Here is a 25,657-nt window from a genome sequence, read left to right as displayed (position 1 = left end):
GCTCCATCAAATGATGCTGCCCAAGCTTTGGTTCTCATACTGAAAGATACTTTAACAGTAACCTTTTGCCCACTTTAAATTGCAGTTATCAGATGTTCTAAGCTCCTAAACTATTGTACACTCTATGTTTTTACACATTAAGACAGAACTTTCCATTTATGTCAAATTCCCATTTTGTACCACCTTTGGCTAATTTTATTTCGATGAGAATTTGGGGTTAGCTGTGACACCCCCCACTACCTTCACCTCCAAAAACATCACATATTAAACAAGGGGGAGAGGGTGGGTAGTCTCCCAGTACCCGAGCCCAGGGAATGAGCCCCCTGCTGACCCCACAATAGAATGCTGAAACCAGACACCGACCTCAGCGCCCCTGACAGAGATAGGCAGACTCAGTCTAAAATCTGGCCAAAGACTCTCCCCAGGAATTTACCAATCAAAAATGCGAATGGATGAACCAGCTCAGTATTACCTGAGGTTCCCAATCCTCCCAGCTCCCTTTCCTCCCAATCCTTTCCCCGGGAAAAAGGGAGTCTATTTATGGCAAATAATTCTAGAGCTGAATCAATGCACTGTAAATAAGAGACCAAAAAAAAGAATCTATAAAGGGCTTCCATTCTGACCAACCCAACATCATTACTGTACAAAAAACAGTTTTATTAATTACCCCAACTGTGCCTCTGTTCATGCTCTAGGTCACACTTGTTTCTCAGATTCGGCCCAGGCTCATAGGCAAGTTACCAGATTAGCAAATAGGAAAACTGTTCTGCAAAACAGCAACTGTCAGCTTAAGGCATTATTAACATTGCAGAAAGAAGCAAGGTTACTAGGGAAGTTTGGACAACCCAGGATAATGATTTCTGGGACAGGAAACACTCTCTGAAAGGGCCAGTCCATGCTGCTGCTGGGAGATGACACTCTTGCTCTGGGGAACAGGTCGCTCCTTTAAACCCATCCACAACATCACAGACAAAACACTTTCTATTCCTTGAGCTTTCAGATTTAGAAGTTAGTTCTATAAAAAGCACTCTGTCCCAGAAGCCCCGACACGTCCACGGGCCTCTGAGTGCTCACTTGGTCCTCCCTGACTGGAGCAGAGGAGGATGGAGATATATGGAAGGTTGGTCAGGCTCAGTTTTTAAAAATGAAGTCACTACTAGAAATACGGAGCAAGGGGCAGAGACCCCTGCTGCAATCACATGCTGAATCATTGTCCTCCCAGAGAGCGGGCTCCTACAGGTTCCTTCAGTCCATGGAAGTGCTCAGAGCGGGGCAGGCCAGTGTGGCCACGGAGCTGTGCCTGCCTCACTGCATGCCGAACCACTGCTCCTGGTCAGCCCACTGGGCCGCCTCACTGTCGCTGCCCTCCAGGTCCCCTTCTTCCCCACTCCCTTCCATGTCGTCCACATCCTCCTCCTGAGTGGCATCCGTGGGACTCTCCTCCTTCTCCATCTTCTGCATCCCCTCTAGAGACTTCTGGTCATTGGGGTCCAAACTAGGGGACAACAAAACAAAGGAGAGGCCTGAATCTCTGCCTTGCTTCTTGCTGGCTGATGCGTCATCTCTCCCTGGCACAGCAGTGAAATGACCACCCAGTCACAGAGAAACTGCTAATGCCTGGCCTCTCCAAACAACTCCAGTTCCATAGGGAAGATCGAGGGAGTCCACCACTAGAAGTGAAAAAAGGCATCTTGTCCTAAGTTTTAGAATTCTCAATTTGAGTTTTCTCCATTTATTTCTTAAACCTTTTCACACTTAATACCCCTAGCATTCTGCTAGAGGAAGATACTAGATAACACAAATGAAAAAGTAGCAAACAACCATTAACAGAAAAATTCAAATATAATTTAACAGTATTAGGTTTTTAAGTTACAAGTTTACAAAAAATACTTATTTTTCTGTGAGTAAAACTGTTCCATATTCTTATGATATAATTAAACATATCAGCATTTCAGTAGTCAACCAAAATCATCATGCTTACCATGGAACAGATTTGTCCACTCCTAGGTTAGACCCCAGGACCCAAAGCTACCCAACCTGGGCATGTGACTGTAGCAGCTAAGAGTATTGTGCATGCCAAAACCCTCAAAGTTCAGAGGGTCCAGAACATTTATTTACTTGGTTCCTAAGCAATCTCTCCTCTTGCCTTTGTGACCATCACTGAGGCCAGCCGGTGTCCAATCTCTAGCAAATCCCGCCTCTATATTTTATTTTCACATTTGCTTCTGGGTTTCCAAAAAGCAAATGAAACCCATGTTGGAATCCTGTTCCTACTTATATAACTGTAGATTGACTGTAACATCTCCTATTCTCTGAAACCTTCCATACAGCTCTCACCCACACGCAGCGCTCCCCACCCTCTGCACTCCCACCCTGCCTTCTAGAGACTGCTTTGAAAGCACTTAGCACATGGTATCTATCAGTCTGCACGTCTGAGACTGAGAGCTCCCGGAATCACAGCATCCCCAGTGTTTACTGAGATGCCAGGCACATGAGTGGTGCTTAACTGCTGAACAAGTAAATGGATGTGATCAGACTCGATTAAAGACAGGCCTCCACCATAACTTTATAGACACACAGACGACCCTCAAAGAAATCACTTCTGTATTAAGCAGTAAGAATACCACTATTTATTTAGTATTTACTATATACCAGGCACAGTGCTAAGAGCTTTACACGGAATAATCATTTAATCCTCATTTAATCATTTAATACCTAGTAAGGTAGATATAGACAAGGAAATCTGTTAGTAACTTGCCCAAGATAACAGGTGGTAAAGGTAGTATTCTTCAGAGCTTAAGTTCTTAACTACTACAGTAGGTAGAAACATGGGAAAGTACTTACAATACGTTGATTGAAAAAGCAGAATATAAAATATATACTACGTATAACCCTATAAAAATACGTATATGTGTTGGCAAGGCCAGGAAGATGATCTACACAAATGAAAACAGATGTTATAGTGGTGTGGCTGGTTATGAGTGAAACAGTTCTTTAATGTTAATATCAGTTAAGGAAAAGACTTTAGAAGTCATAAATTTACAAACAACTCTACCATTACTATTATTACTGTTTTCAACCATGGGCACGAAGTGTGTGTGTTTCCAGAACTCCTGTTACATTGTTCCCTGCTTCCTCTACCCCTCAATGACCTTCCCCCCATGGGAGGCTAAGTGCCTACCTTAGTGCTATACTATACTGGTCCATTGCTTCCTGATACTCATTGACAGCTACAAGGAAATCTCCTAGGATCCGATGCAGGACACAGTCACTCTGATTAGCTAGTGCGTTCCGCAGCAAAGCAATTCCATCTTCATATTTCTGTTCTCTGCCTGAAAAGAAAAAGACTCTCATTTTCCTACTTACACAACATTTCGAAATATATTCCCATCGCAAGTCATATACACAAAACCACAACAATGATCACAATCCAACATCTGTTTATAGATGTCAAGAGAACAGTGGTGTGGCAGGAAGTGAGAACAAGGTCGTTTGAATTCTTATTCCATTAGGAACTCTGCAGTTTGAGTTCTGATTTTTAAAAACTTACTCACGACCAAAGTTCATATAAAAAGCCAAAATGGATTTTATTTGCTAAACTACCCTAAACTCAGTTCATCATAAATCAGGACTTAAAAAACCAAGTCTAAAAGGGAAGTCATAAGATGGGTCAAAACAGTTCAAATTGGTTAAAACCAGTTATATTCGGCCCAAATTAGTTCAGGACAAAGTGAGCTGAATAGGTACTAACCAAGTACACCTGGTTTGAGCCACTCCACAAAAGTCATTCTAAGCCAATTACATTTGGTTTTGCTAAATATAAACCAATTCACATGGGCTCAGACCTAGTGCAAAAGCACACACCCGTTTGGTCATCTGTAACCAACTGGGACTAGGGAATCCAACTGAGATCAGGTTTTACACAATTAACTACGAACAGGGAAGTAAACAAGATACACTTACTAAGCAGTTCCGCTTTTTTCACCACAGCCTTAATGTAGTCCGGCCTTTGAGTCAGGGCTTTATCTAATAGAGTTTTGGCTTTCTCCTGTGTCACTGGGTCTTCAAGACAAACGGTGGCTAAAAGGGTAAGGGTCTGTGCATTTGCTCCTAGAGTTTTGTAAACATTGTTAGCCATTACCATTGCTTCACGAATACTGTTGGAGGCTAAGTAACATTCGATGAGACCTGAAAAAATATAACACAAAGTTCAACCACACTACCATTCCAAGCCATGCTTCCATTCTGACAGCCTTCCAAATTACAAACCTTCAAAGTTTAAAACAAAGGGCAGGCCAAGGGAAAAGTCTGATGGTGAGATCAGACTGAAGGGTATGTTGATGGAACAGCTAAGAGGTGCTCTTCCCCAGAGCACTTGATGGACGTGGAAAAAGCCTGTAGCGCAAAGGCACCTTCAGTTAGTGAAGGAAACAAACATGCACAAGTAAACCAAAGCATGTAGGCAGCCCAGCTGCAAGTCAGAGGAACGAATGTGACACTAACTAATGTGACATTAACATACTGTGAAAGAGGAGGTTTCCAACAAAACCCAAGGTTTTGCTGCCTCTTAACAAACTGTTAATTTCCAGCTGTGCTCAGTCACCTTTAGTCCTACATTTAAGGGGGAGGGCTCCTACAGTCCACAGCGAATGTCCAGCTCTAAAAACTAAAGGACCTAGGGAGCAATCTCAGGAGAAAGGAAGACCTTCTCATTTGAAACATAAACGTTATCTCAAGAAGCATTTGCTGAGGGTTTCCCTGAACTGGGTGGAAAGGGCTTAATCAGATGGATCAAATACACTGAGATCAGCAGCTCCTGCCTCTTTCCATACCCACAGCAAGATGCTCCACGGGGACATTTCAAGTACAGTCAACTCTCAACTGTTCATGCCAAGAAATCAAAGAGAACAGAGGAGGTACTTTTTAGTCCAAAGCACTCATCAAAACAGAAAAACAGCTTAAACCCCAAACCCACACACTCCCTGGCAGATTTTCTCTGTATACTCCTCCACCCTAGTGGCATTTATAATATATGTGCACATTCTACCACACACTATGGTTACTTAACCAGAAATTACCTAACTCTTAAGGGCAACGTGGTGGATTCAGAATATGGTGGTTGGTTGTAACTACCTACTGAATAGTTTTACTTTCCTGCTAAAGCTCCACTGGAAATTCAGAGGGAAATGTGAAGAATGCACTTCACTGATCCAGGGCCCCCACCAGTAAAGAAAGCTTGGTTGGCGGCTGCAAGAACCACCAGAAGGCATAACCAAGTCACCCCGATCCAAATTTCCAAATTGTGGCTTGAGTGAAGGCATCCCATAAAGCCTCACTGGCCAACTGGGGAACAACTCTAACTATCCTGTGTCCAACCACTCACTGTGGTAATGCAGTTAGCTGCATTCCTAGGCTCTTGTGAAACAGGCACACAGCAGACAGGAGTTAGGGTGATAAAAGCAGCTGGGAGGCTAGGGAAGCTACAGTTTCAGGATCAAGAATTTAATCTGAAACCAAAAGCTTGGTTTGTTGCAGTTTCTTAAGAACAAATCCACAACAGGCATAGTTCTCTGGCTATCTAAGCAGATTTGTTCTTTACACCAACTTCCAAATTTTATTTCTCAAATTTGAACTCATCTTCCTGTTAAGAGCAAATCACTCCTAGACTCCTGGGTTTATTTTTAAATTCTTATAAAAATATGCTTTGGAGGAACTGCATCTTGTAAGATCTATTTTAACGTCTCCGACTGAGTCACCAAATGCTGCTGAAGCTGGCATAGCTTTGAACTCCTAGGGGCAGTTCACACGAACTTAAAATAGTACATAACAAAGTTTGACCCTGATCATGCCTACTCCAGAGGTCACAATGAACTGACCAGTTCCCACAACCAACACTGTCATATGGATACTGAGTTACCCTATGAGTAATATTTCTGGCCCAAGGTAAGACAACTGTAAAAAAGAATAAAGACAGGGACTTCCCTGGTGGTCCTGTGGTTAAGACTCTGCGCTCCCAATGCAGGCCCGGGTTCGATCCCTGGTCAGGGAACCAGATCCCACATATGCTGCAACTAAATAAAGATCCCACACCCGGCAACTAAGACTTGGCACGGCCAAATACATAAATAAATATTTAAAAAAAGAAGGAAAAAAACCCAATAAAGACATACCAAGCAATCCAGCACAGTGCCAGCACAGAGAAACTCACGTTAATGAGTGGGCCACGTTTGAGAAACAAAACATGACAAAAAAAAACCAACCCAACTATACCCTAACCAAAAATCAGAAACAAAAAATGAAAAAACTGGATTTAAAGTATGGAGTGAAAAGTCCGGCCATAAATGAATTTATAATGCCTAATGCAGTGGTTCCCAAATATGTCTGCACAATGGCATTACCTGTGATCTTAAAAAAGTACTGATGCCTATATCCCAACAGCAAATATTCTGACTTAAACAGTACTGGAGTGACCTAGCATCAGGATTTTTCAAAGTTCCCCCAGAGGACTCCAATGTACAACAAACTTTGGAAACTGCTGGCCCAACAAAACCTTCCATCTGAGTGCTGTCGCCACATCTACAGATCCACACCATTCATCTATATTTTTTATCTTACCTTCATAACAATCTAAGCGACAAGGTGCAAGACGTATAGCCTCCCGAAAGTGGATTATTGCTTCTTGGACTCTGCCCATGTTTCTAAGTGCTGCTCCCTTAAGTAGCAAAGCTTGAACACTATTACTGTTCAGCTGAATGGCCTTGGCTCCTAAATAGAGGGCTCGGGAGTAGCGTTTGCTATAGAAGCTATGACACCTGGAGGAAAAAACAACCAAAAGTTATCTGAGATAAGACCATAAAGAAACTTCTTCAAAAAGGAAAATCAGAGAAAAGGCCTTCTACGTGATCCTTATTACAAACCCCTTACAACTTTAGCCTAAGGTATCAGTGAAAAAACAGAACAACAAGAATCTACTGAATATTTATTTTTAAGGGAGAAATCTTGATACGGAAGGGAAAAATTACAAAAAAGAACCTGATGGGGACTTCCCCGGTGGTCCAGTGGTTAAGAATCATCCTTCCAACGCAGGGGACGTGGGTTCAATCCCTGGTTGGGGAACTAAGATCCCACATACCACGGGACAACTAAGCCTGCACGCTCTAGAGCCCGTGCACCGCAACTACTGAGCCCACAGGCCGCAACTAGAGAAGCTCACACACTGCAACGAAGAGCCCATGAGCTGCAACTAAGACCCGACACAGCCAAATAATAATAAAATTAAAAAAAAAAAAAAGAACCTGACGATCTGGGTATGTTATCAGGTCAGAGACATTCAGAGAATTTGTAAAGCCAGGTTAATAACAGCAGCACAGTTCCTGGCCTGCTCACTGATGGCTGCCCGTGTGCAGGTGCAGTGCTGAGCATGATACATTCACTATCTCAGTAAACACCTACCCCATAAAGCAGGGGTATTATCCTCATTTTCCAAATGAGAAAACAGACTCAGAGAAGTAAATGATGTATCCAAAGTCACAGGCAGACCATGATTTGAATCCAAGTCTTGATTATCCCTTAAACCAAAGCTTTCAAATCTATATTCTATTGAGGAGGAACCACAATTTCCTAAAGAATCTACTAAAACTGGGGAGAAAAAGGAGTGCATAAACATACCCAGAGACCACCCAGGGTTCCGCATGTTGATCAGAAATATTGAAAAGGCGGCAGCCAAGGTTCTCCACATCCTCCAGCCGCCCTTCTCGTGCCAGGAGGTAGCCATATACATCCATTCCTACAAAGGAAGAGGCTCATTAAAGCAGCAGGCGTCTTTTCTGAAGGAGCTGTAACCTTCATCAGAGTCCACACTGAGGCCCCAGCTCCAGCAGGGTCTGAGCCCTCTCCACCATCATGAGCTCCTCCCACCAGCATTCCCAGTTTCCTACAGAATGACTATTGAAAAGACAAAACAGGGCTTCCCTGGTGGCACAGTGGTTGAGAGTCCGCCTGCCGATGCAGGGGACACGGGTTCGTGCCCTGGTCCAAGAAGATCCCACATGCCGAGGAGCAGCTGGGCCCGTGAGCCATGGCTGCTGAGCCTGTGCGTCCGGAGCCTGTGCTCCGCAACGGGAGAGGCCACAACAGTGAGAGGCCCGCGTACCGCAAAAAAAAAAAAAAAAGACAAAACACATCCAAAAGTTAAAAAAAAAAAAAAAAAAAAAAGAGTAGAAGGACCTACCTCACAATTTGAAAGCCTGTTATTTTCCGGAACTATTTGTCCCTATATCCTGTGGTGTGATAATACAGCTATCCTAACACATAACCAGAAAAGGCCCAAAAAAGGCATCAAATTAAGTTCTCTCTTCCAACAGGTCTAGACACAGTCAGGAGTACACACTTAATATGACGGTCTCAGAAAAAGTTAGCCTATTCTAGAAAAAGCATCTAGTTCCTTTTGGAGTCTAGTTCATTTAAGATCATCCCCCAGCCCTACCCCCCGCCTTATTTTCGCTCATGTTCTATTAAAAAAAAGTCCCAAGCTCGCTGTCACCCATCTCTTACCACCATTCCCCTCCATTCCTTAATATTCCTTCAGATTCCAAAGAAAATGCCTCTCAAACCAAGATTACTGCAGCTCTCCCTGCTGGCCCCTGGACTCGGGTCTGAGCTTCTAACTCCAAGATGCTGACTCTACTGCCGGGCTACTACTTCTAAAACATCATTTTCATCATGGGCACAGGCAATTTGAAGAGGAGGAGTAACAATGGGCAGGAGGGGACCTTGGGCAAACAAATTCATCTTTCTGGATCTGTTTCCCCATCTACATGCTTGTGAAGTTCCCCTCCCTGCTCTGTCAACTCTACAAAACTGGGATTTCCCTGGTGGCACAGTGGTTAAGAATCCGCCTGCCAATGCAGGGGACACAGGTTCGAGCCCTGGTCCGGGAAGATGCCACATGCCGTGGAGCAACTAAGCCCATGTGCCACAACTACTGAGCCTGTGTGCCACAACTACTGAAGCCTGCGTGCCTAGAGCCCGTGCTCCACAAAGAGAAGCCACCGCAATGAGAAGCCTGTGCACCACAACGAACAGTAGCCCCTGCTCGCCACAACTAGAGAAAGCCTGTGAACAGCAACGAAGACCCAATGCGACCAAAAATAAATCAATAAATAAATTTATTTAAAGAAAAAAAAAAGTCTACAAAACTGTTTATTGTCACAAGGCCATGTTTTTCTGATGACCTTTTTGGGGCCTTTACAAGCAGACTTCAGCCTATCTATCCAACCTTATTTCCTACTATTCCTGCGCACATTACCCTTCACTCACTGCCACTCACCCAACAGTCATCCTTTGGAAGTCCCTGTGGCTTACCTCCTTCAGCAGCAATCTTCTTTTAAATCAATGATTTTTTTGTTGTTCACTTCTAATTACTTCCTTTAACCACCTGATCACTTTCTTAGTATCTGTTCACTTACTCCTTTTTAACTATATTTAAGAACACAGTAAAGCTAAATTCCCTAAAAGGATATACGGTCCTGGGGATGCCATCCAAATTCTCAGTCAGGCACATCATAAATCTGTAAATCATAAGGGCGGGCTATGATCCCTCCCCAAAGAAAGCTAAATAATGATCTGTGGGGAGATGACACTTAAATTCAAGCAGAAACAACTGCTCAAAATGGAATTACCCAAGTGTCAGAGACACTGTCAAGGCCTAAAAAAAAAAAAAAAAAGGTAAAAGGCCACTCTAATCAATTTTATAAAATATTTTTTTACAAAAAACTGTATCAGAAGATCATGTTACATCTTCTCCCTATCTTCTGATTTGCCCCTCTACAGACCTCCATCCTGCCCCAAGAATTACTTACCTTTTATCAGATAAGGATCCAACATCTGTGCCTGTTCAAACTTGAGGACAGAGTTTTTATTGTCTCCAGCTCTGAAGTACAGGTCTGCCAAGCTTCCCAGCAGGTCCACGTTATCTCTCAATAAGGACTTTTTCTCTAGTGAACTTTAAGATATTAAACAATGAACCTTAAAATCTACTGTAAATCCTCTTAGTTGTTGAATCTGGGTGATGGGTATATGGGCACTATTTTCTTTTATGTATGTACAAGATTTTTCACAAGGAAAGACTAAAAAAAAAAAGTGTAACTAGATTTTCTTATTCTGAGCTTTTAACTTAAAGTTATACAAGACTGGATAGTAAATACACAGAATAAAGCAGAAATCTCTCTCATTACCTAGAAACTTTCTGGTTGCAGTTTTTCAGAGGATAACATATACTATACGGTGTTAAATGTAATGTCATTCAAAGTGACAGCTACTTATTATTCAACCAAATGACTTTGCCTAACACAAACCCCACTCTTGTCCTTGGACTTTACCTGACTAGAAAGAAAAATCGCAGTCCTGAGGCAACCCAGGTCAGATGCTGCAATAATCTATGCTTCTGGGGCATCCGAAAAGATGTTCTTCCAGGTTCAAGTATGACACACTAAGGCCATCTGTTTTGCAAGGGTTACTACTTTTGCAAGTACAGAGCTAAACTTGGTCCAAGTTTACATTTAACAGAGACTATTACATCTGGGACCATTCAGTACATTAACAGACTAGCAAAGTCTAGGGACAATTGGCTGTAATACCAACAGATAAGCATCCATTTTTCTGTTCTGCTAATTTATATACATAAAACCCCCATATAAGGGCCCCAAGAATACTGAATCAACTTTGTGGCTCTCACCAGATGGTATTGATTGCTCTCGAGTTGTCACCAACGTGCACAAAAGCATACGCTTTGATCCACACAGAAAGCCAATCTAAGTTAGGCAAGGTCTGGATCACGTTCATCGTCATTGATGCCACCTCTGCACCTTTTACAGAAAGGGACAGCAAACCTAATCCAACAGAAAGTAGGAGAAAGAAGGTGAGGCATAGCATCCTTCTTCTACAATGCAAAAAGCAATAGGCTACCCTTTCCCTAGGTTATAAGGCAACCCTTTCCCTATTCTAAGCAAGATGGACATGACAGAACAACTACAGTATTTCTTGATCAGTGAAAGAATACAGGCATAGTAACCTATTGACTCACTCTCTGGAGGTGAAGCATGGGCAACTTTAAAAAAAAAAAACTTATTCTAATGTACAGCCAAGATTATCTTAGAGAGTAAACACTCCATGAAAACAGGGAGAATGACCTGTACCTAGAATGGCATCAAGGGCTAATGGGCACTGCCTCAGCACTTCCTTATAGCTGGTGACTGAAGGTCGCTCCTGACCAGCCTTCTTGTACAGGTTTGCCAGCATCATGTTTATCTGTAATGAAAAGAAAGGACAAAAAGGTAAGTATATATTTAAAAACAAAATCTCACCATCAATAAGTCCTGATTTTTATTATCAGCTATTCTACTTTTTACTGGAAAATCTACCCAAAGCTGTGTGGAAATAAAGCCCAACCCCATTCTTCAAACCAAAGAGGAAATTACCACTTTGTTTTTCCTATGTTCTCCCATTTCCCCCCAAATTCTTCTCACTTACCCAGCCAAAAGGTCCAAAAATATCTGGACCAAAGATGCTGCCTCTGGAAATGGAAGTAACCTTCATTTGAGAAATGTTACAAAATTCTAATTACCTTGATTTTTAAGACAGAAGATGAACTACCCTAAAAATGCTTGTTTACATATTTTATTTTTTAAGTTTATATATTCTAAATGCAATTAATATCACAGCATGAGAAAGTGAGGAATTCTTAACACAGCTAATTAAAAAAGATCAGATGAATTTTCCCCAAAAAGGAAATGACAGATACAGAATAAAACACTTCGCTTCTCTCTGACAAATGGTCTAGCAGCTAGACTCTAGCCTTTCTAATGCTTAAAGCTTTGACCCACAGGTACTGTCTGATTGATCAAAGTAATGCTACAAAAATCAAACTCTAACTGACCTTTAGAGGTGATGATGATCCTGAGATCAGCTACACTATTTAAATCTAGTGAATGCATTTTTAGCACAATTCAAATATGTAACTCAGAAAAGCTCTAGTTAAGGAAAAAAAAAAGAAAAAGAAAAAGAAAAACCCTTCCTAAAAATGCAACAGGGAAAATTTGAGAATACCTAAAAGTTCCAAAGAATATAGAAGTTACAGGGAAGGGATAAATATTCTTAATAGTACAAAGACAAAAACACAATTTTCCAATTTAAAATTAATAGGTATTAAATAGAACACATTGTTTGCCAGATCATTACCCTAAGGAAGCAGTCAACATGAGGGCACAAAAGAAAAAAAAAGCCAATCCCCAATCTCCTCAATTATCTGTAGCTTGGTATGCCAGACACTTACTAAAAATTACTATGAAGATAAAGAACATCAACATCTGTTCCAATTATGAACTCATAGTATATAAAAATCTAGTACGCCATTAATCCATACTGAATCAAACAATGAAATAATGGATACTGGAAATAAAACTTTTTTTTTTCATTCAGATGGTCTTTTAATCGGCTTCATGAAGCCAAAGAAAACTGCTTATAAGAATTCCTTCACCCCTTCAGATACAACATTGACGGGACATGTGTACGTCTTCCAGCAAAAAAGGACAATATAAATACACATTTTCAAGAACCTCTCGGGGATGTCTGCAAATATACTGTGGGTCCCACAGGACAGGTGGACGCCCAGGCCAGGGCAGCCCGGGTGCTCTGCTGCCACCTGCACGGTTCTACCACGCTACACTCAGAAACATGACACAGAGTTGGAAAAAAGCTACAACTTGCTCAGCTTCGGACAAAGAGCAGATTCAGAGTCTGTTCAATCTCAAAGAGAAGTGACTCGGGGCACCCAACTTTACGGGCCCGACCCCAATGAAAAGAAAAAGAAAAAAAGCAACACAACCGAAAACAAAAAACAAAACTCTCACAACCCCTGGTGATTTTCTGAAAAAAACCTCTTGGCTCACGGTAAAATGGTAAAAGTAAAACTGGAAGTGCTCTTCAAAACGTTTTTAAGACTCTTAAAAATGGAAAGCGCTTCCTTAAAAAGCAAAGTGTAGTAACAAGGCCATCTGGGGGCCAGAAGCAGTCAGGCTGTGTTTGACAAGATCAGAACCAGTAAGACTACAAAAGTGGGTACAAGGACGTGTGATCACTACACATTAACGATTCAGCGGAGCTCCCAAAATTTTTAAATATACGGCCACTGGAAGGACGATCTCGAGCAGGAAGGATTTTTACTCGTTCTGTGTAGCATAACTGTTGCAGCTGTCTCTGTAGGACCCACCCGAGCTCCGGTCACCGCAGCTGCCACCCTGACTCCGGCTGCTGTAGTAGTCTCTGGAGCCTCCATAGCCCCCACTCCTGGACTCGAACCGGCTCCCCCTGTAGCCGCGGTCCCCTCCTCCTCTGGAGAACCCACGGCCCCGGCCTCGGCCCCCGCGGAAGAAGCCCTGGCCCCCAGCAGAGCCAACTCGGTACCCGCGGGATTGGTTACCAGACGACTTGCCAGCCTGGTCGACCCAGATCTGCCCCCCATCCACAGACTTCCCGTTCATGGCCATCATGGCGTCCTTGGCATCGTTGATGTTCTCAAAGGTGACAAACCCAAAGCCCCTCAATCGCTGGGTCTCCCTGCCTTTCACGACCACCACTTCTGAGATCTGTCCATATTTTGAGCAGACCTGCTCCAGTGACTGCTCGTTGGTGTCAAAACTCAGCCCTCCGACGAAAAGCTTGCCTTCATGTGATGCCATGGCGGCCAATGAGTCGGGCAGGTCCCTGGCACAGGCGGGAAGATGGCACGGCACAACGGCCCGAGCTCCTAACGTGCAAAGTGACTCAAAACTATTTTTTATTTGGCCTCAGATTTTCCATTTTAGGCTATGTTGAAATGCAAAAAAAGGTACTTAAAGGAAAACTCCAGTACTGGTGTCAATACTTGAAAAAAATAAAAGAATTAAATTTAATATCCTTTCTTGACTGCTTATTATTAGCAAACTACGACGGACGGACCATCTGTCTCAACAAATATTAAAATTCCCTTTAAACTACCTGACACTTTGAAAGAGTGAGTTTTGAGTACTACCTAGTAGGAAAGTCAATTCTTTTTAAAACAGATCCTTACTTGTGGGCATCATTAAAGCCACATTCTACCAGTAATAAACACAAGCAGTCATCGTGTTCTAAAAACTGAGTGAGAAATTGTTTGTTGGTATGTTTCTCTTAAAAGTTGAAGATTTTCCAAGATATAATAATTTCACACTGGAATTTTCCTTTAAAATTGTGAAAGAATGTGTGGTGGTGTTTACCATACATTAACAAACATTTATTTTGACTCACTTCCTTGTTCTTTACACAAACTGAGAAGCCAGTTAACTCCCTAACGGACAAGAAAGAAAAACTGTAAATATTCTAGGTTTATGTGTGAGGCACACATCTTTGCTTGCTCCTGGCTACAACAGCTCTACAGAATGAAGAATGAAAGATATGTACTCCTAACATATGTGGACTCCTCTGGTCTCTCCTGAAATGATGGCTGTAAACACCAAAGTGCTGGATACAAAGCTCAGCTTCTTTGCCATTACTCATTTTAAAAAATGTCCCTGAACTCCCTCAAGTCATCAAGGAAGAAATTACGGTACATTTCCAATAAGATAAGGAACAGGTACCATGCAAAGTTTATAATCAAAACAGCATTTTCCAAAAGAAGACACTCTTTACATATACAAAAAAATTATTCTTGGAGTAACACTTTCATAGCGTACCAGAACATAATTTAGTATACAGCGCCCAGCTTATTATGAGACAAGTTAATCTATAATATACTTACAAATGTTTTTAATAACAGCTATCACCATAAAATATACTGAGGAAATAGCTTACTTTTGAAAATTCAGAAAATATTAAATAAATCCTCAACATGAGGAGATGCTTCAACATGTTCTCATAAAGTTTGATTATTTACTTTTAAAACTCAGTAACACCTGGGTGAAAAAACACTAACTAAATACACCAGGTCCCTACTGGTTATGATTCCTTTTCTTTTAAGGGCAGGAACATGTACATAGACATCATACCTATAAAATTCCTTATTGTTAAGCACACACTGCACAGAACAGTTTTTCAATGAAATGAGGACGGTAGGTGACATGAGAGTATGAAGAATATTAAATACTGATGTGAATTTACTCCTAAGAGCTAAGATTTTCATTGTTTTTCTAAACTGGACTTCAAAAAAACCTGTAATCAGAGATGCCCAATATAATACTCCTTATGGAATAGTACTTTTAAAAAGTATTCTCACATACATGAACTTAACTTATACCAGAGAAAGTACCATTATCTTCAGTAAGGAAAAAAAAAGGAAAGCCAGATTTTTAACTTGTGCCAAGTTCACACTGCACACAGCTTGAATGCCCTAAACTCAGACAAGACACCAGAACTTTTGATTTCAGTTGAAGGTGTTCTATACATAATATGTTGACAAATCAAACGTACAAAAGGATCTTGTAGTCTTAATTCTGAAAATGAAAGGAACACACACTATCAAATGCGTATACCTATAGAATGCAAAAAATGAGGTTCTAAAAAGTATTACTGCTACCTGGAAGTATACTGCAAATCATACTTCCTACAATAAGAAACACCAAAAAATAAACATATGTAATATTATTCTCCAGCTACCACTTTCATTAGCTGAATTTTCACGGTCTCATAAGAAAGTCACTCCTCCATCTCTCTAAACAGGGAGAACAGGTGAACAAAGTGGCAATTAGAGACAAGGATAAAATGTTCAGATGGAATCCCTGAAAACATGGCAGAAGAGGGTTGGGAGGACTGGGGAAGAGAAAAATATGTAACAAGTTGTTAATTCAACTTACTTTGGGAGTTCTTTGTCTTGAAGGGATCCCATCAAGAATAGCAATGGCATCTTTATCTTGTTTTAGCATTGTATAACATTCAGCCATTTTGTACTTTACTTCAATTTCAGATGGAAGACACTTAAGAGGAAATGAAAACATCTCTTCAAAATATTACTTCAACAGTACAGCAGTTCTTCAAATTGTTAAACATAAGTACCATATGACCTAGCAATTCTGCTTTTATGTATACAGCCAAGAGAACTGAAACCATGTCCACACAAAACCTGTATACAAATGTTCATAGCAGCATTAATAATAGATAAAAAGTGGAAACAAGGCTTCCCTGGTGGCGCAGTGGTTAAGAATCCACCTGTCAATGCTGGGGACAGGGGTTCGAGCCCTGGACCAGGAAGATTCCACATGCTGCAGAGCAACTAAGCCTGTGCGCCACAACTACTGAGCCTGCACTCTAGAGTCCACGAGCCACAAGTACTGAGCCCATGCGCCTAGAGCCCAGGCTCTGCAAGAAAAGAAGCCACGGCAACAAGAAGCCCACACACCACAACGAAGAGTAGCCCCCACTCACTGCAACTAGAGAAAGCCCACGTGCGGCAAGGAAGACCCAACGCAGCCAAATAAAAATTAATTAATTATTTAAAAAAGCGAAAGCAACCCAAATGCCCATCAACTAATGAACAGTTAAAATATGGCATATCCATACAATGGAATATTATTCTGCAATAAAAAGGAATAAAGAACTGATTCTTTATTCCATGCTGTAACATGGATCACCCTTGAAACCATTATGCTAAGTAAAGGAAGCCAGCCACAAAAGGCCACATATTGCACAATTCCATTCATATAAAATGTCCAGAATAGGTAAACCCACAGAGGCAGAAAGGTCAGTGATTCCCAGGGACTGGGGAGATAAAGGGCAGAAGGTTTCTCTAGGGTGATGAAAATATTCTGGAATTAAGACAGTACTGATGGTTGTACAATTCTGTGAATACACTAAAACCCACTGAATTATGAATTTTATGTTGTGAATTGTATATCAATTTTTTAAAAGACTCTTTAAAGATTAAATGTATTTGATTCACATGGAAGGGTCCGCATGGTGCTAAGCATACAGAGCGCTCAAAAACAGTTAACTACTGGCCTTCCCTGGTGGCGTGGTGGTTAAGAATCTGCCTGCCAATACAGGGGACACGGGTTCGAGCCCTGGACCAGGAAGATTCCACATGCTGCAGAGCAACTAAGCCTGCGAGCCACAACTACTGAAGCCCGCGTGCCTAGAGCCCGTGCTCTGCAACAAGAGAAGCCACCACAATGAGAAGCCTGCTCACCGTAACAAAGAATAGCCCCCACTCACTGCAACTAGAGAAAGCCTGCGCACAGCAACTAAGACCCAACAAAGCCATAAATAAATAAATTTTAAAAAAGGAGTTAACTACTTCTATGAATGAGTCTGTGTGGATAATACACATGACTTCCATTCAGTGTCAGAAAACAGAATTCCTGGCAATCAGCTCTTTAATAACAAAAACAAAGGTTCTGGGCTTCCCTGGTGCCCCAGTGGTTAAGAATCCGCCTGCCAATGCAGGGGACACGGATTCGAACCCTGACCCGGGAAGATCCCACATGCCGTGGAGCAACTAAGCCCATGCGCCACAACTACTGAGCCTTTGCTCTGGAGCCCGCGAGCCACAACTTCTGAAGCCTGTGCACCTGGAGCCCGAGGAGAAGCCCGCGCACCACAACAAAGAGTAGCCCCTGCTCACTGCAACTGGAGAAAGCCCGCGCACAGCAACGAAGACCCAACGCTGCCAAAAATAAATAAAAATTAAATAAATTTTTTTAAAAAAAAGCTTCATTTTAAAACAAAAACAAAGGTTCTACATAAAAAGAAAGGAAACAAGAGGAAGACGTACAGGCTTTAAAAAAAAAGCAATGATGTTACTTTGTATCTTTTTTTAATGTGGAAAAATACAGAACACAACTCATAATTTCACTTCCAGTTCATTCTACTGACATTCCTCTTAAATAAGTTGCATGTATAATTTAAATTTAAAGACAGATTCAAACTGAAAAGTCAAAGTTCCCCTCTCCCTAAAGCTTCCCATTAAATGTATTTCCTTCACGCACACAGAAAATTTTTCATGTATATTAACCATATATACATGCGTGCGGCAAGAGAACTGAAACCATGTCCACACAAAACCTGTATACAAATGTTCATAGCAGCATTAATAATAGATAAAAAGTGGAAACAAGGCTTCCCTGGTGGCGCAGTGGTTAAGAATCCACCTGTCAATGCTGGGGACAGGGGTTCGAGCCCTGGACCAGGAAGATTCCACATGCTGCAGAGCCCGCGAGCCACAACATACACCAAGATATACTTATATAACTTATATAACTATGAACTATCCCCTTTAGGGAATTCCCTGGAGGTTCAGTGGTTAGAACAACGTGTTTTCACTGCCCAGGGCCAGGGAGGGCCCGGGTTCAATCCCTGGTCCCGCAAGCCGTGCGGTGTGGCCAAAAAATAAAAATAAAATAAATAAACTATCCCCTTTAAACAAAAAGAGTAGTGAACACACTGCTTCAAACCTTATTTTCTTTACTAATATACACAGTATTTTCCACATCAGCAAATACACCTCTATATTTCATTTCTTCAATATTTCCATCATATTCCATCCTAGGGCTATATTATAATTTAACTAGATCCTACTGATAAACACTTTTGCTTCCAGTTTCTTACCATTATAAACAATACTACAATAAGCAGCCTTAGTTATATACCCTTGTAAACCTTTTGTGAATCTACTATTAGGATTAATTTCTAGCAATGGGATGACTGTCGAATGGTGAAATTATAATTTTTTACCCTTCATTTATTTAACTAATTATCAAGCAACCAAAACTAGTAGGAATTCATAAGATTATTTTATATAAATTTCCCCAGGTGCTCACTATCCTAAAAACTGAGTTACAGTTTAAGAGTGTACTTTCATTAAAATTATTAAAAACACTTTAGATTTTGAGTTCTGTTTGTATAAAAGGGAGGAACAGGGACTTCCCTGGCGGTCCAATGGTTAAGACTCCGCGCTTCTAACACAGGGGGCGCAGGTTCAATCCCTGGTTGGGAAACTAAGCCAAAAAATAAATAAATAATAAAATAAAAGGAAGGAACAATGAAAGGCTTTGGTTAGAGCCTAGATAATTCCATTTAATTTTTAAACTAATTAATTTAATTCTATTTTTAGATTCATCCATAGAGTGAACTTTGCTTCTAGCCCTTAGTGCTTGGTTGGATGCATTCTTGCATCTAAGTGGTTTTTCATCTTTGTTTCTCCAGTCAGCTCCCCTTTAAAATTACTTTTTATTTTACTTCTTCTACATCTAATCAGCAATCTTTCAAATTCCTTCAGCGTCTCTTGCTCTCAAAACAACCCAACCAACCAAAACCACATCACACATCTATTTCCAATTACCTGACTTTGTGGAGTGGATGCAGAATTTCCAGTTGAAGGTCTCACTTTTGAAGTTTTACTTAAGGCTTTCTTCTGCTGTAAAGCCATAGTATACTTACTCACAGCATTCCGATATTCCTTATCATGAAAGAGAGAATCTGCATGATACACCAAAAGCTGGTACTTCTGAGATGGGGAGAATAACTCACTAGAAAACAAAGAAAGTATACCCCCTACATGGGTTGTTTTGAAATGTAAGAAAGAACGCTATCCTTAGTGTCTACATAAGCCTAATACACCTTATGTTGACAGTTTACAAAAAAGTAAATTTACCTTAAGTGCTACTCCCCCCAAAAAGAGGCAAGAGTCATACTTCATGTCAATATGGTCAACACATGTAGAAAATTGCCTTAAATTGTTCTCTTTAGTATAAAAACAATCGATACATCTAAATCAAATTCAGTAATACAGAGATATACAAAGAGAAATGTAATACAGTTGACCCCTGAACAAACCAGGTTTGAATTACAAGGGTCCACCTATATGTATAGATTTTTTTCAATAGCACACACTACAGTACTACACCACTCTTGGTTGAATCCATGTATGCAGAACTGCAGATATGGAGGAAATGCATATATAAAGGGCCAACTATAACTTATACGTGGATTTTTGACTGTGGGGAAGGTTGGCACCCCCCCCCGAAAGTTGTTCAAGGGTCAACTGTGTATCTTTTCCTCCCCTTCTTTAACCCAAGCCCTCTTAATTGAAGAGTCTGATATATATCCATAACTCTCATATTAACATCAATTTTTTTTTTCATATTAACATCAATTTTTAGGGTAATACAGACAAAAGAGAGCAATCATGACTTAACTAATATTACTGAATATTACCAAAGAAGGGTTAAAGAACCTGGAAAAGAGAAACTCACCACTCTGAATCATTTTTAGCTAAGTGCTGAACAAAAAGAGGTTCGGAGGGTACTTAAAACTCTTCAAATACTGAAGAAAATGGGAATACTAAAATACCGAAGTATGGGAATAGACTAGGATAAGCCAGTGGGACAGAGTGGAACAGAATGAGAGAAGATTAGCCTTATTTGATGAAAGGTTTTTTTTTTTTTTTACATGCAGAGGTAAACTTCACTAACAAGAATTTTTACTTTCTTGAGTCTCAGGGGTTTAAGGACAGCGTAACAGAACCAATACATTTCAGAACCTTTTCTTTAACCCTGAATATTGCTCACAAGTGTTATAAGTGCCTAGGACTGGCCACCAATCTTAATGAGAAACTCGTATTTTTAATCTCCAATCCCATCCTTCCCCCAGTTAGAGTTTACATTTTTTCATTGACAGGGAAAACCTACAGCCACTTAAAATGAAAGAACAGTCAGAGTCAAAGAACTCTGGAGACAGTTAACTGCTCAGCAAATGAAGGATACTCAAGAATAGGAACCATAGATTAGTAGGTGCCAGGGGCTGGGGCAAGTGGAATTGGTGAGTGACTACTAATACATTTGCGGTTTCTTTTGGAGGTAATGCAAATGCTTTGGAACAGTGGTGACAGTTGTACAACTCTGTGAATGTACTTAAAACCACAGAAATGGGGGCTTCCCTGGTGGTGCAGTGGTTGAGAGTCTGCCTGCCGATGCAGGAGACACGGGTTCATGCCCCGGTCCGGGAGGATCCCGCATGCCGCGGAGCGGCTAGGCCCGTGAGCCATGGCCGCTGAGCCTGCGCTCTGCAACGGGAGAGGCCACAACAGTGAGAGGCCCACATACCGCAAAAACAAAAAAAACCAAACAAAACAAAAAACACAGAAATGTATTCTTTAAAAGGGTGAATCTGATGGTATGTAAATTTTATCTTAGTGAAAAAATAATTTTAAAAAAAGGATAGGTAGGCGAAACACTGGATATAAAGTTACAAAGGAAAGTCAAGGACTGAAAGGTACAGTCCAGATAGCTGAGATCTCTTCCAACTCTGAGATTCTATATATTTAGTGAGAAATAAGATGTGAAAGAAAATAGTTGATTTGATAGAAATACTACACTCAGAGAAAGGATTCAGATGTTTATATATTGTAACATACATGCCTACTTATGCATGCCTAAGTTATCTCTGAAATGATACATGAAAAACTGTTAAGTTGTTGCCTGTGGAGAAGGGAAATAGTGGAGTGAGGGTCAAGACTCAGGGTCAGACACTTATCTGCATATCCCTTCAGTACTGTTTGATTTTTTTTTATGGTGTGTATTGGCAATTAAGAAATATTAAAATATAAATGATAAAGGTCAGAATTTAAACACCTCCTGAAGCTAGGAAGGAAACTGCCAGTTTAGCCTAAAATAAAGAACGGGCCAAGTCTAATCAAAGGACCAAACTCCTTCTAACTATCCTGTAACATCTTCAAGAATCAAGAATAATGACTAACTGGTGCACAAATTCCCAATGGTAGACACTGTATGCTTTGACAAATCACTCAGAACCAGGTGAAAGGCTCCAGAATAAACAAAGAAGGCCGACAGAGACCAGGGCTCCTCACTGTCAACACTAAGTGGATGGTGGTAAAATGATGGGTCTCCCGTAGTGAGGTCCAAAAGCACTAATGGAAATGAAATAGGTAGGAACAGCTGCAACGCCCTTAAGTGGCCCAGACAGCTTCCAGAGCAGGCCAAATGCAAATGGGTCCACCCTCAGTAGAAGATTACAATGCCATTTAGACGCAGTAGACTGTGGTGGGTCAGAATGGAGACTTTAGAGTCAGAAGGACCAAAATTCAGACATTGCGGCTCTTCCACTTACTAGATGTGTGAACTTGAACACGGTATTTCACCTTCCTGAGGTTGCACGTATTTCCTTAGCACCTTCAATAACGTTTGAGTGCATACTGCACAAAGGCACTGTGCTGATTTCATTAGGTGTTAAGTGATGAAGAACATAGATCTTAAAAGTTCCCATCACAGGAAAAACATTTTTCTGTAACTATGTGAGGTGACACATGTTAGCCAAACTTACTATGATGATCATTTCACAATACAGACAAATATCGAATCATTATGTTGTACACCTGAGACTAGTATGTCAATTATATCTTGGTTAAAAAAAAAAAAGTGATGTAGAATATAAAACAGGGCAAAGGGATAGAATGGTGAGGGTAAGGGACAATTCTGGTGGCCAGACAATAGTTCTCTAGGAGGGAGACTGTCATACAGAATGAAGTAAGTCAGAAAGAGATAAATATCGTATATTAACGCATATATGTGAAACCTAGAAAAATGGTACAGATGAACCGGTTTGCAGGGCAGAAAGTGAGACACAGAAGTAGAGAACAAACGTATGGACGCCAAGGGGGGAAAGTGACGGGGTGTAGGATGAATTGGGAGATTGGGATTGACATATATACACCGATATGTATGATATAGATAACTAATAAGAATCTGCTGTATAAAAAAATGAAATTAAATTTTTTTAAAAAAGAGTTCTCTAGGAGGGATATCTGAGCTGAAACCTAAATGAGGAGGCAGCTCTGAGGCGAGGACTCTAAGCAGACCCGCAAATGCAAAACCCCTGAGTTGAGAACGAGCTTGGTGTGTTCAAGTAACAGAAAGAATAGCCAGGGAAGCTGAAGCACAGAGTGAGAGAGAGATGTTTGGCCTTGTAGGCCGTGGGAAAAAATTTTAATTTAACCAAAAGGGAGAAATTTAAGCACAGGGGCGACATGCACTCAAGGCTGGAAATAGCCCTGTGCTTCATCCACAATAAGACTCCATAAGCGGCAGCTTTGGAAACGTGAAACGGGCAATGCGAGTCCTTCAAAAGGTGCCACTCTCACCCATCAAGGAAGTCTCCCGTTTTCAGGTGTTTGCAGGGACGAGAAAGTAAATAAACCCTACTGACACACCCAGGGAAAAAATGAATCTCAAATGCAGGACAAGGGTCTAAAACCAGGCGATTGGGCTTCTTTGAGCCTCGTTGAGCGAGAAAACGTTCTTCGGGAAGGAGCTGGGAAGGGATGAGTCAGCCCAGCGATGTGACAGTCGCTATGCCGGGCGACAAGTTCCTTAGGAAAACCTCTGCTCCCAACTTTCGGGAAACCCTAGCCAGGGTGGTCCTCAGAGCCCCCGCCTTCCGTTTCTCGAAGCAGCCGCTCGCCGCATCCCCCGCAGGGAGCGCATCCCAGCGCCCGGCACAACGCGGGGACCCAGAGAACTCAACTTCGTTCCTAAGTCTGCTCCGCCCGACGAGGCCCTCGCTGACCTCGGAACCTCAGCTGGGGCCCGCAGCCGCTCCTTCCCGCCAATCCCCAGGTCCTCTCAGCCGCCGTTCCCAAACCGGCGCCGCTTTCTCCTCAGCCCCAGGCCGCTCCCCGCCTCAACTCACGGGTTGTTATTACTCATTGTAAGTAACAAGCTGCTGAGGAGCCGCACGTTGGAGTGCAGCCCCGCTGCCGCCATGTCTCGCAAGTGGTCTATCACATTCATTCTGCCCAGCAAGGCCGCCGCGGCACCGGCGCGAACAGAAGGTTGAAGCTCCTTCGGGAAGACTCCAAGATGGCCGCCTCGCCAGGGTCCATCGGGTCTACACGCGGCACCGCCCCCAGGATAATAGGCAGCTACCGAAATGCCTGAGAAAAACGAAAACAAAAACAAAACCCTCAGTTTCTTCCCCGCCAAGCCCCCTGTGAGGTGGTACGATTTGGTTTGGGGTGGGGGGGGTTGTTTTTAGCGAAAGTTACATCATCATTCTAAGCAGCAAACTTTATGGAGGGCTTACAATGAGCTGGGGACAAAAGGCAACTCAGGACGAATGCATGCCCAATTGAAATGAGTCTGAGAGGACTCTCAGAAATTAATAAAAATGTATTGATATTTATCATAAATAAAAGTTAATATACTAGTAGGATGCGGGGGGGAAAAAAATCCCCAACAGCTGGAATTAGATATTTTAATCAGGCGCCAGGGGCAGTCCTAACTGCTTTTAGTCTCGCACGAGCGCCAAGGCTGAAAGCGCCACGCCCCCTCCCCTCAGGTGTTGGCGTGTACCTTTGGGAGTACGGCTTCACTCTTTGGGTGCAAAAGGACGTATTTTTACCATGGGAAATTACTCACTAGCTCAGAGTGAATAAAGACTAGGTTGAGTTTTAGCCGTCCTAATATGAGTGTAGTGTTATCTTGTGATTTTTGCCATTCCCTAATGACGTATGAAATTGAGCATCTTCTCATACGCCTATTTGCCATCTGGGTATCTTCTTTGGTGAGTTATCTGTGCAGTTCTTTTGTCCATTTTTTAGTCCGGGTGTTCGTGTTCTTTTTTTTTTTCTTTCTTTCTTTCTTTTTGGCCGCAGGGCGCGGCTTGTGGGATTTTAGTTCCCCGACCAGTGATCGAACCTGGGCACTCCGCAATGAGAGCGCGGAGTCCTAACCATTGGATGGCCAGGGAATTCCCAGGGTGTTCGTGTTCTTGTTGTTCAATTTTAAGGGTTCTTTGTGTATTTCGGATAGCAGTCCTTTATCAGATTTTATCAGAGAATATTTTGAAAATATTTGCTCCAAGTCTGTGGCTTGTCTCATTCTCTTGACCACTCCCTCGCTTTAACTTTCAGTAAGAGTCCTGAAATGAATGACTAATAATAATGGCCCGAAAAGAAACAGTGAAAATATTATTTTATTAAACTTCATCTAAATAATGATGTCAGTAAAATTTTTAATGAAAAAATAAAACCAATATTACAAGACAAAAAGTTAACGGATTAATACTTTTTAATTATATTAATGTATTTTTAAAAACTGTTACCCTACATGTTGGATTAGCAAAGAAATGAATAATATACAGTTTCTGGTCTTGACCTTTAAATTCTGAAAACTTGTCAATGACTGCCAAGCTGATCATCTCTGCCTATTCATGTTCCATACACAGTGTAAACAGATTTGTCAATTATTGGAGCACAGCCATGAAAAGACAGGGAGGAAACTTAAATGCATATTACTAAGTGAAAGAAGCCAATCTGAAAAGGTTACATTCTGTATGATTCCAACTATATGACATTCTGGAAAAGATAAAACTGGGGACAGTAGAAACATCAGTGGTTGCCAGGGATAGAGGGGAGGAAAGAAGAGGTGGAGCAAAGGGCATTTTTAGGGCAGTGAAACTATTCTATACGACACTATGATGGTAGATACATGTCATACACTTGTCAAAACTCATAAAATGTACATCACCGAGAGAAATCTAAGGTAAACTATGGACTTTGGGTGACAATGGTAGGTTCATCAGTTGTAACAAATGCACCCTGAATGTGAGATGCTGGTAGTGGGGCAGGCTGTGCACATGT

General features: G+C 41.5%; 2 protein-coding genes across 2 annotated transcripts; both read right to left on the bottom strand.

The window, feature by feature from the left end:
• Positions 1 to 639: 639 nt before the first annotated feature.
• Positions 640 to 23,860, bottom strand: ANAPC7 (anaphase promoting complex subunit 7). Its single transcript, XM_082853530.1, has 11 exons — positions 23,707 to 23,860; positions 19,343 to 19,529; positions 15,864 to 15,983; positions 11,196 to 11,307; positions 10,736 to 10,889; positions 9,861 to 10,003; positions 7,669 to 7,786; positions 6,616 to 6,812; positions 3,964 to 4,188; positions 3,182 to 3,332; positions 640 to 1,495 (listed from the first exon to the last, which is right to left on the bottom strand). Exons 1-11 carry the CDS (start codon positions 23,805 to 23,807, stop codon positions 1,306 to 1,308), a joined length of 1,698 nt encoding a protein of 565 aa, XP_082709656.1. The 5' UTR covers positions 23,808 to 23,860; the 3' UTR covers positions 640 to 1,305.
• On the bottom strand, positions 13,218 to 14,124 carry LOC309970487 (cold-inducible RNA-binding protein-like; the record flags this gene model as incomplete). Its single annotated transcript, XM_082852909.1, has 1 exon — positions 13,218 to 14,124. Exon 1 carries the CDS (start codon positions 13,734 to 13,736, stop codon positions 13,218 to 13,220), a length of 519 nt encoding a protein of 172 aa, XP_082709035.1. The 5' UTR covers positions 13,737 to 14,124.
• Positions 23,861 to 25,657: the final 1,797 nt, after the last annotated feature.

This window comes from Leucopleurus acutus (genome assembly GCF_964270905.1).
Source record: "Leucopleurus acutus genome assembly, chromosome: 13".
In the NCBI taxonomy this organism is placed as follows: domain Eukaryota; kingdom Metazoa; phylum Chordata; class Mammalia; order Artiodactyla; family Delphinidae; genus Leucopleurus; species Leucopleurus acutus.
The sequence above is the reverse complement of the archived record's forward strand: the minus strand, read 5'-3'. Positions and strand labels throughout refer to the sequence as shown.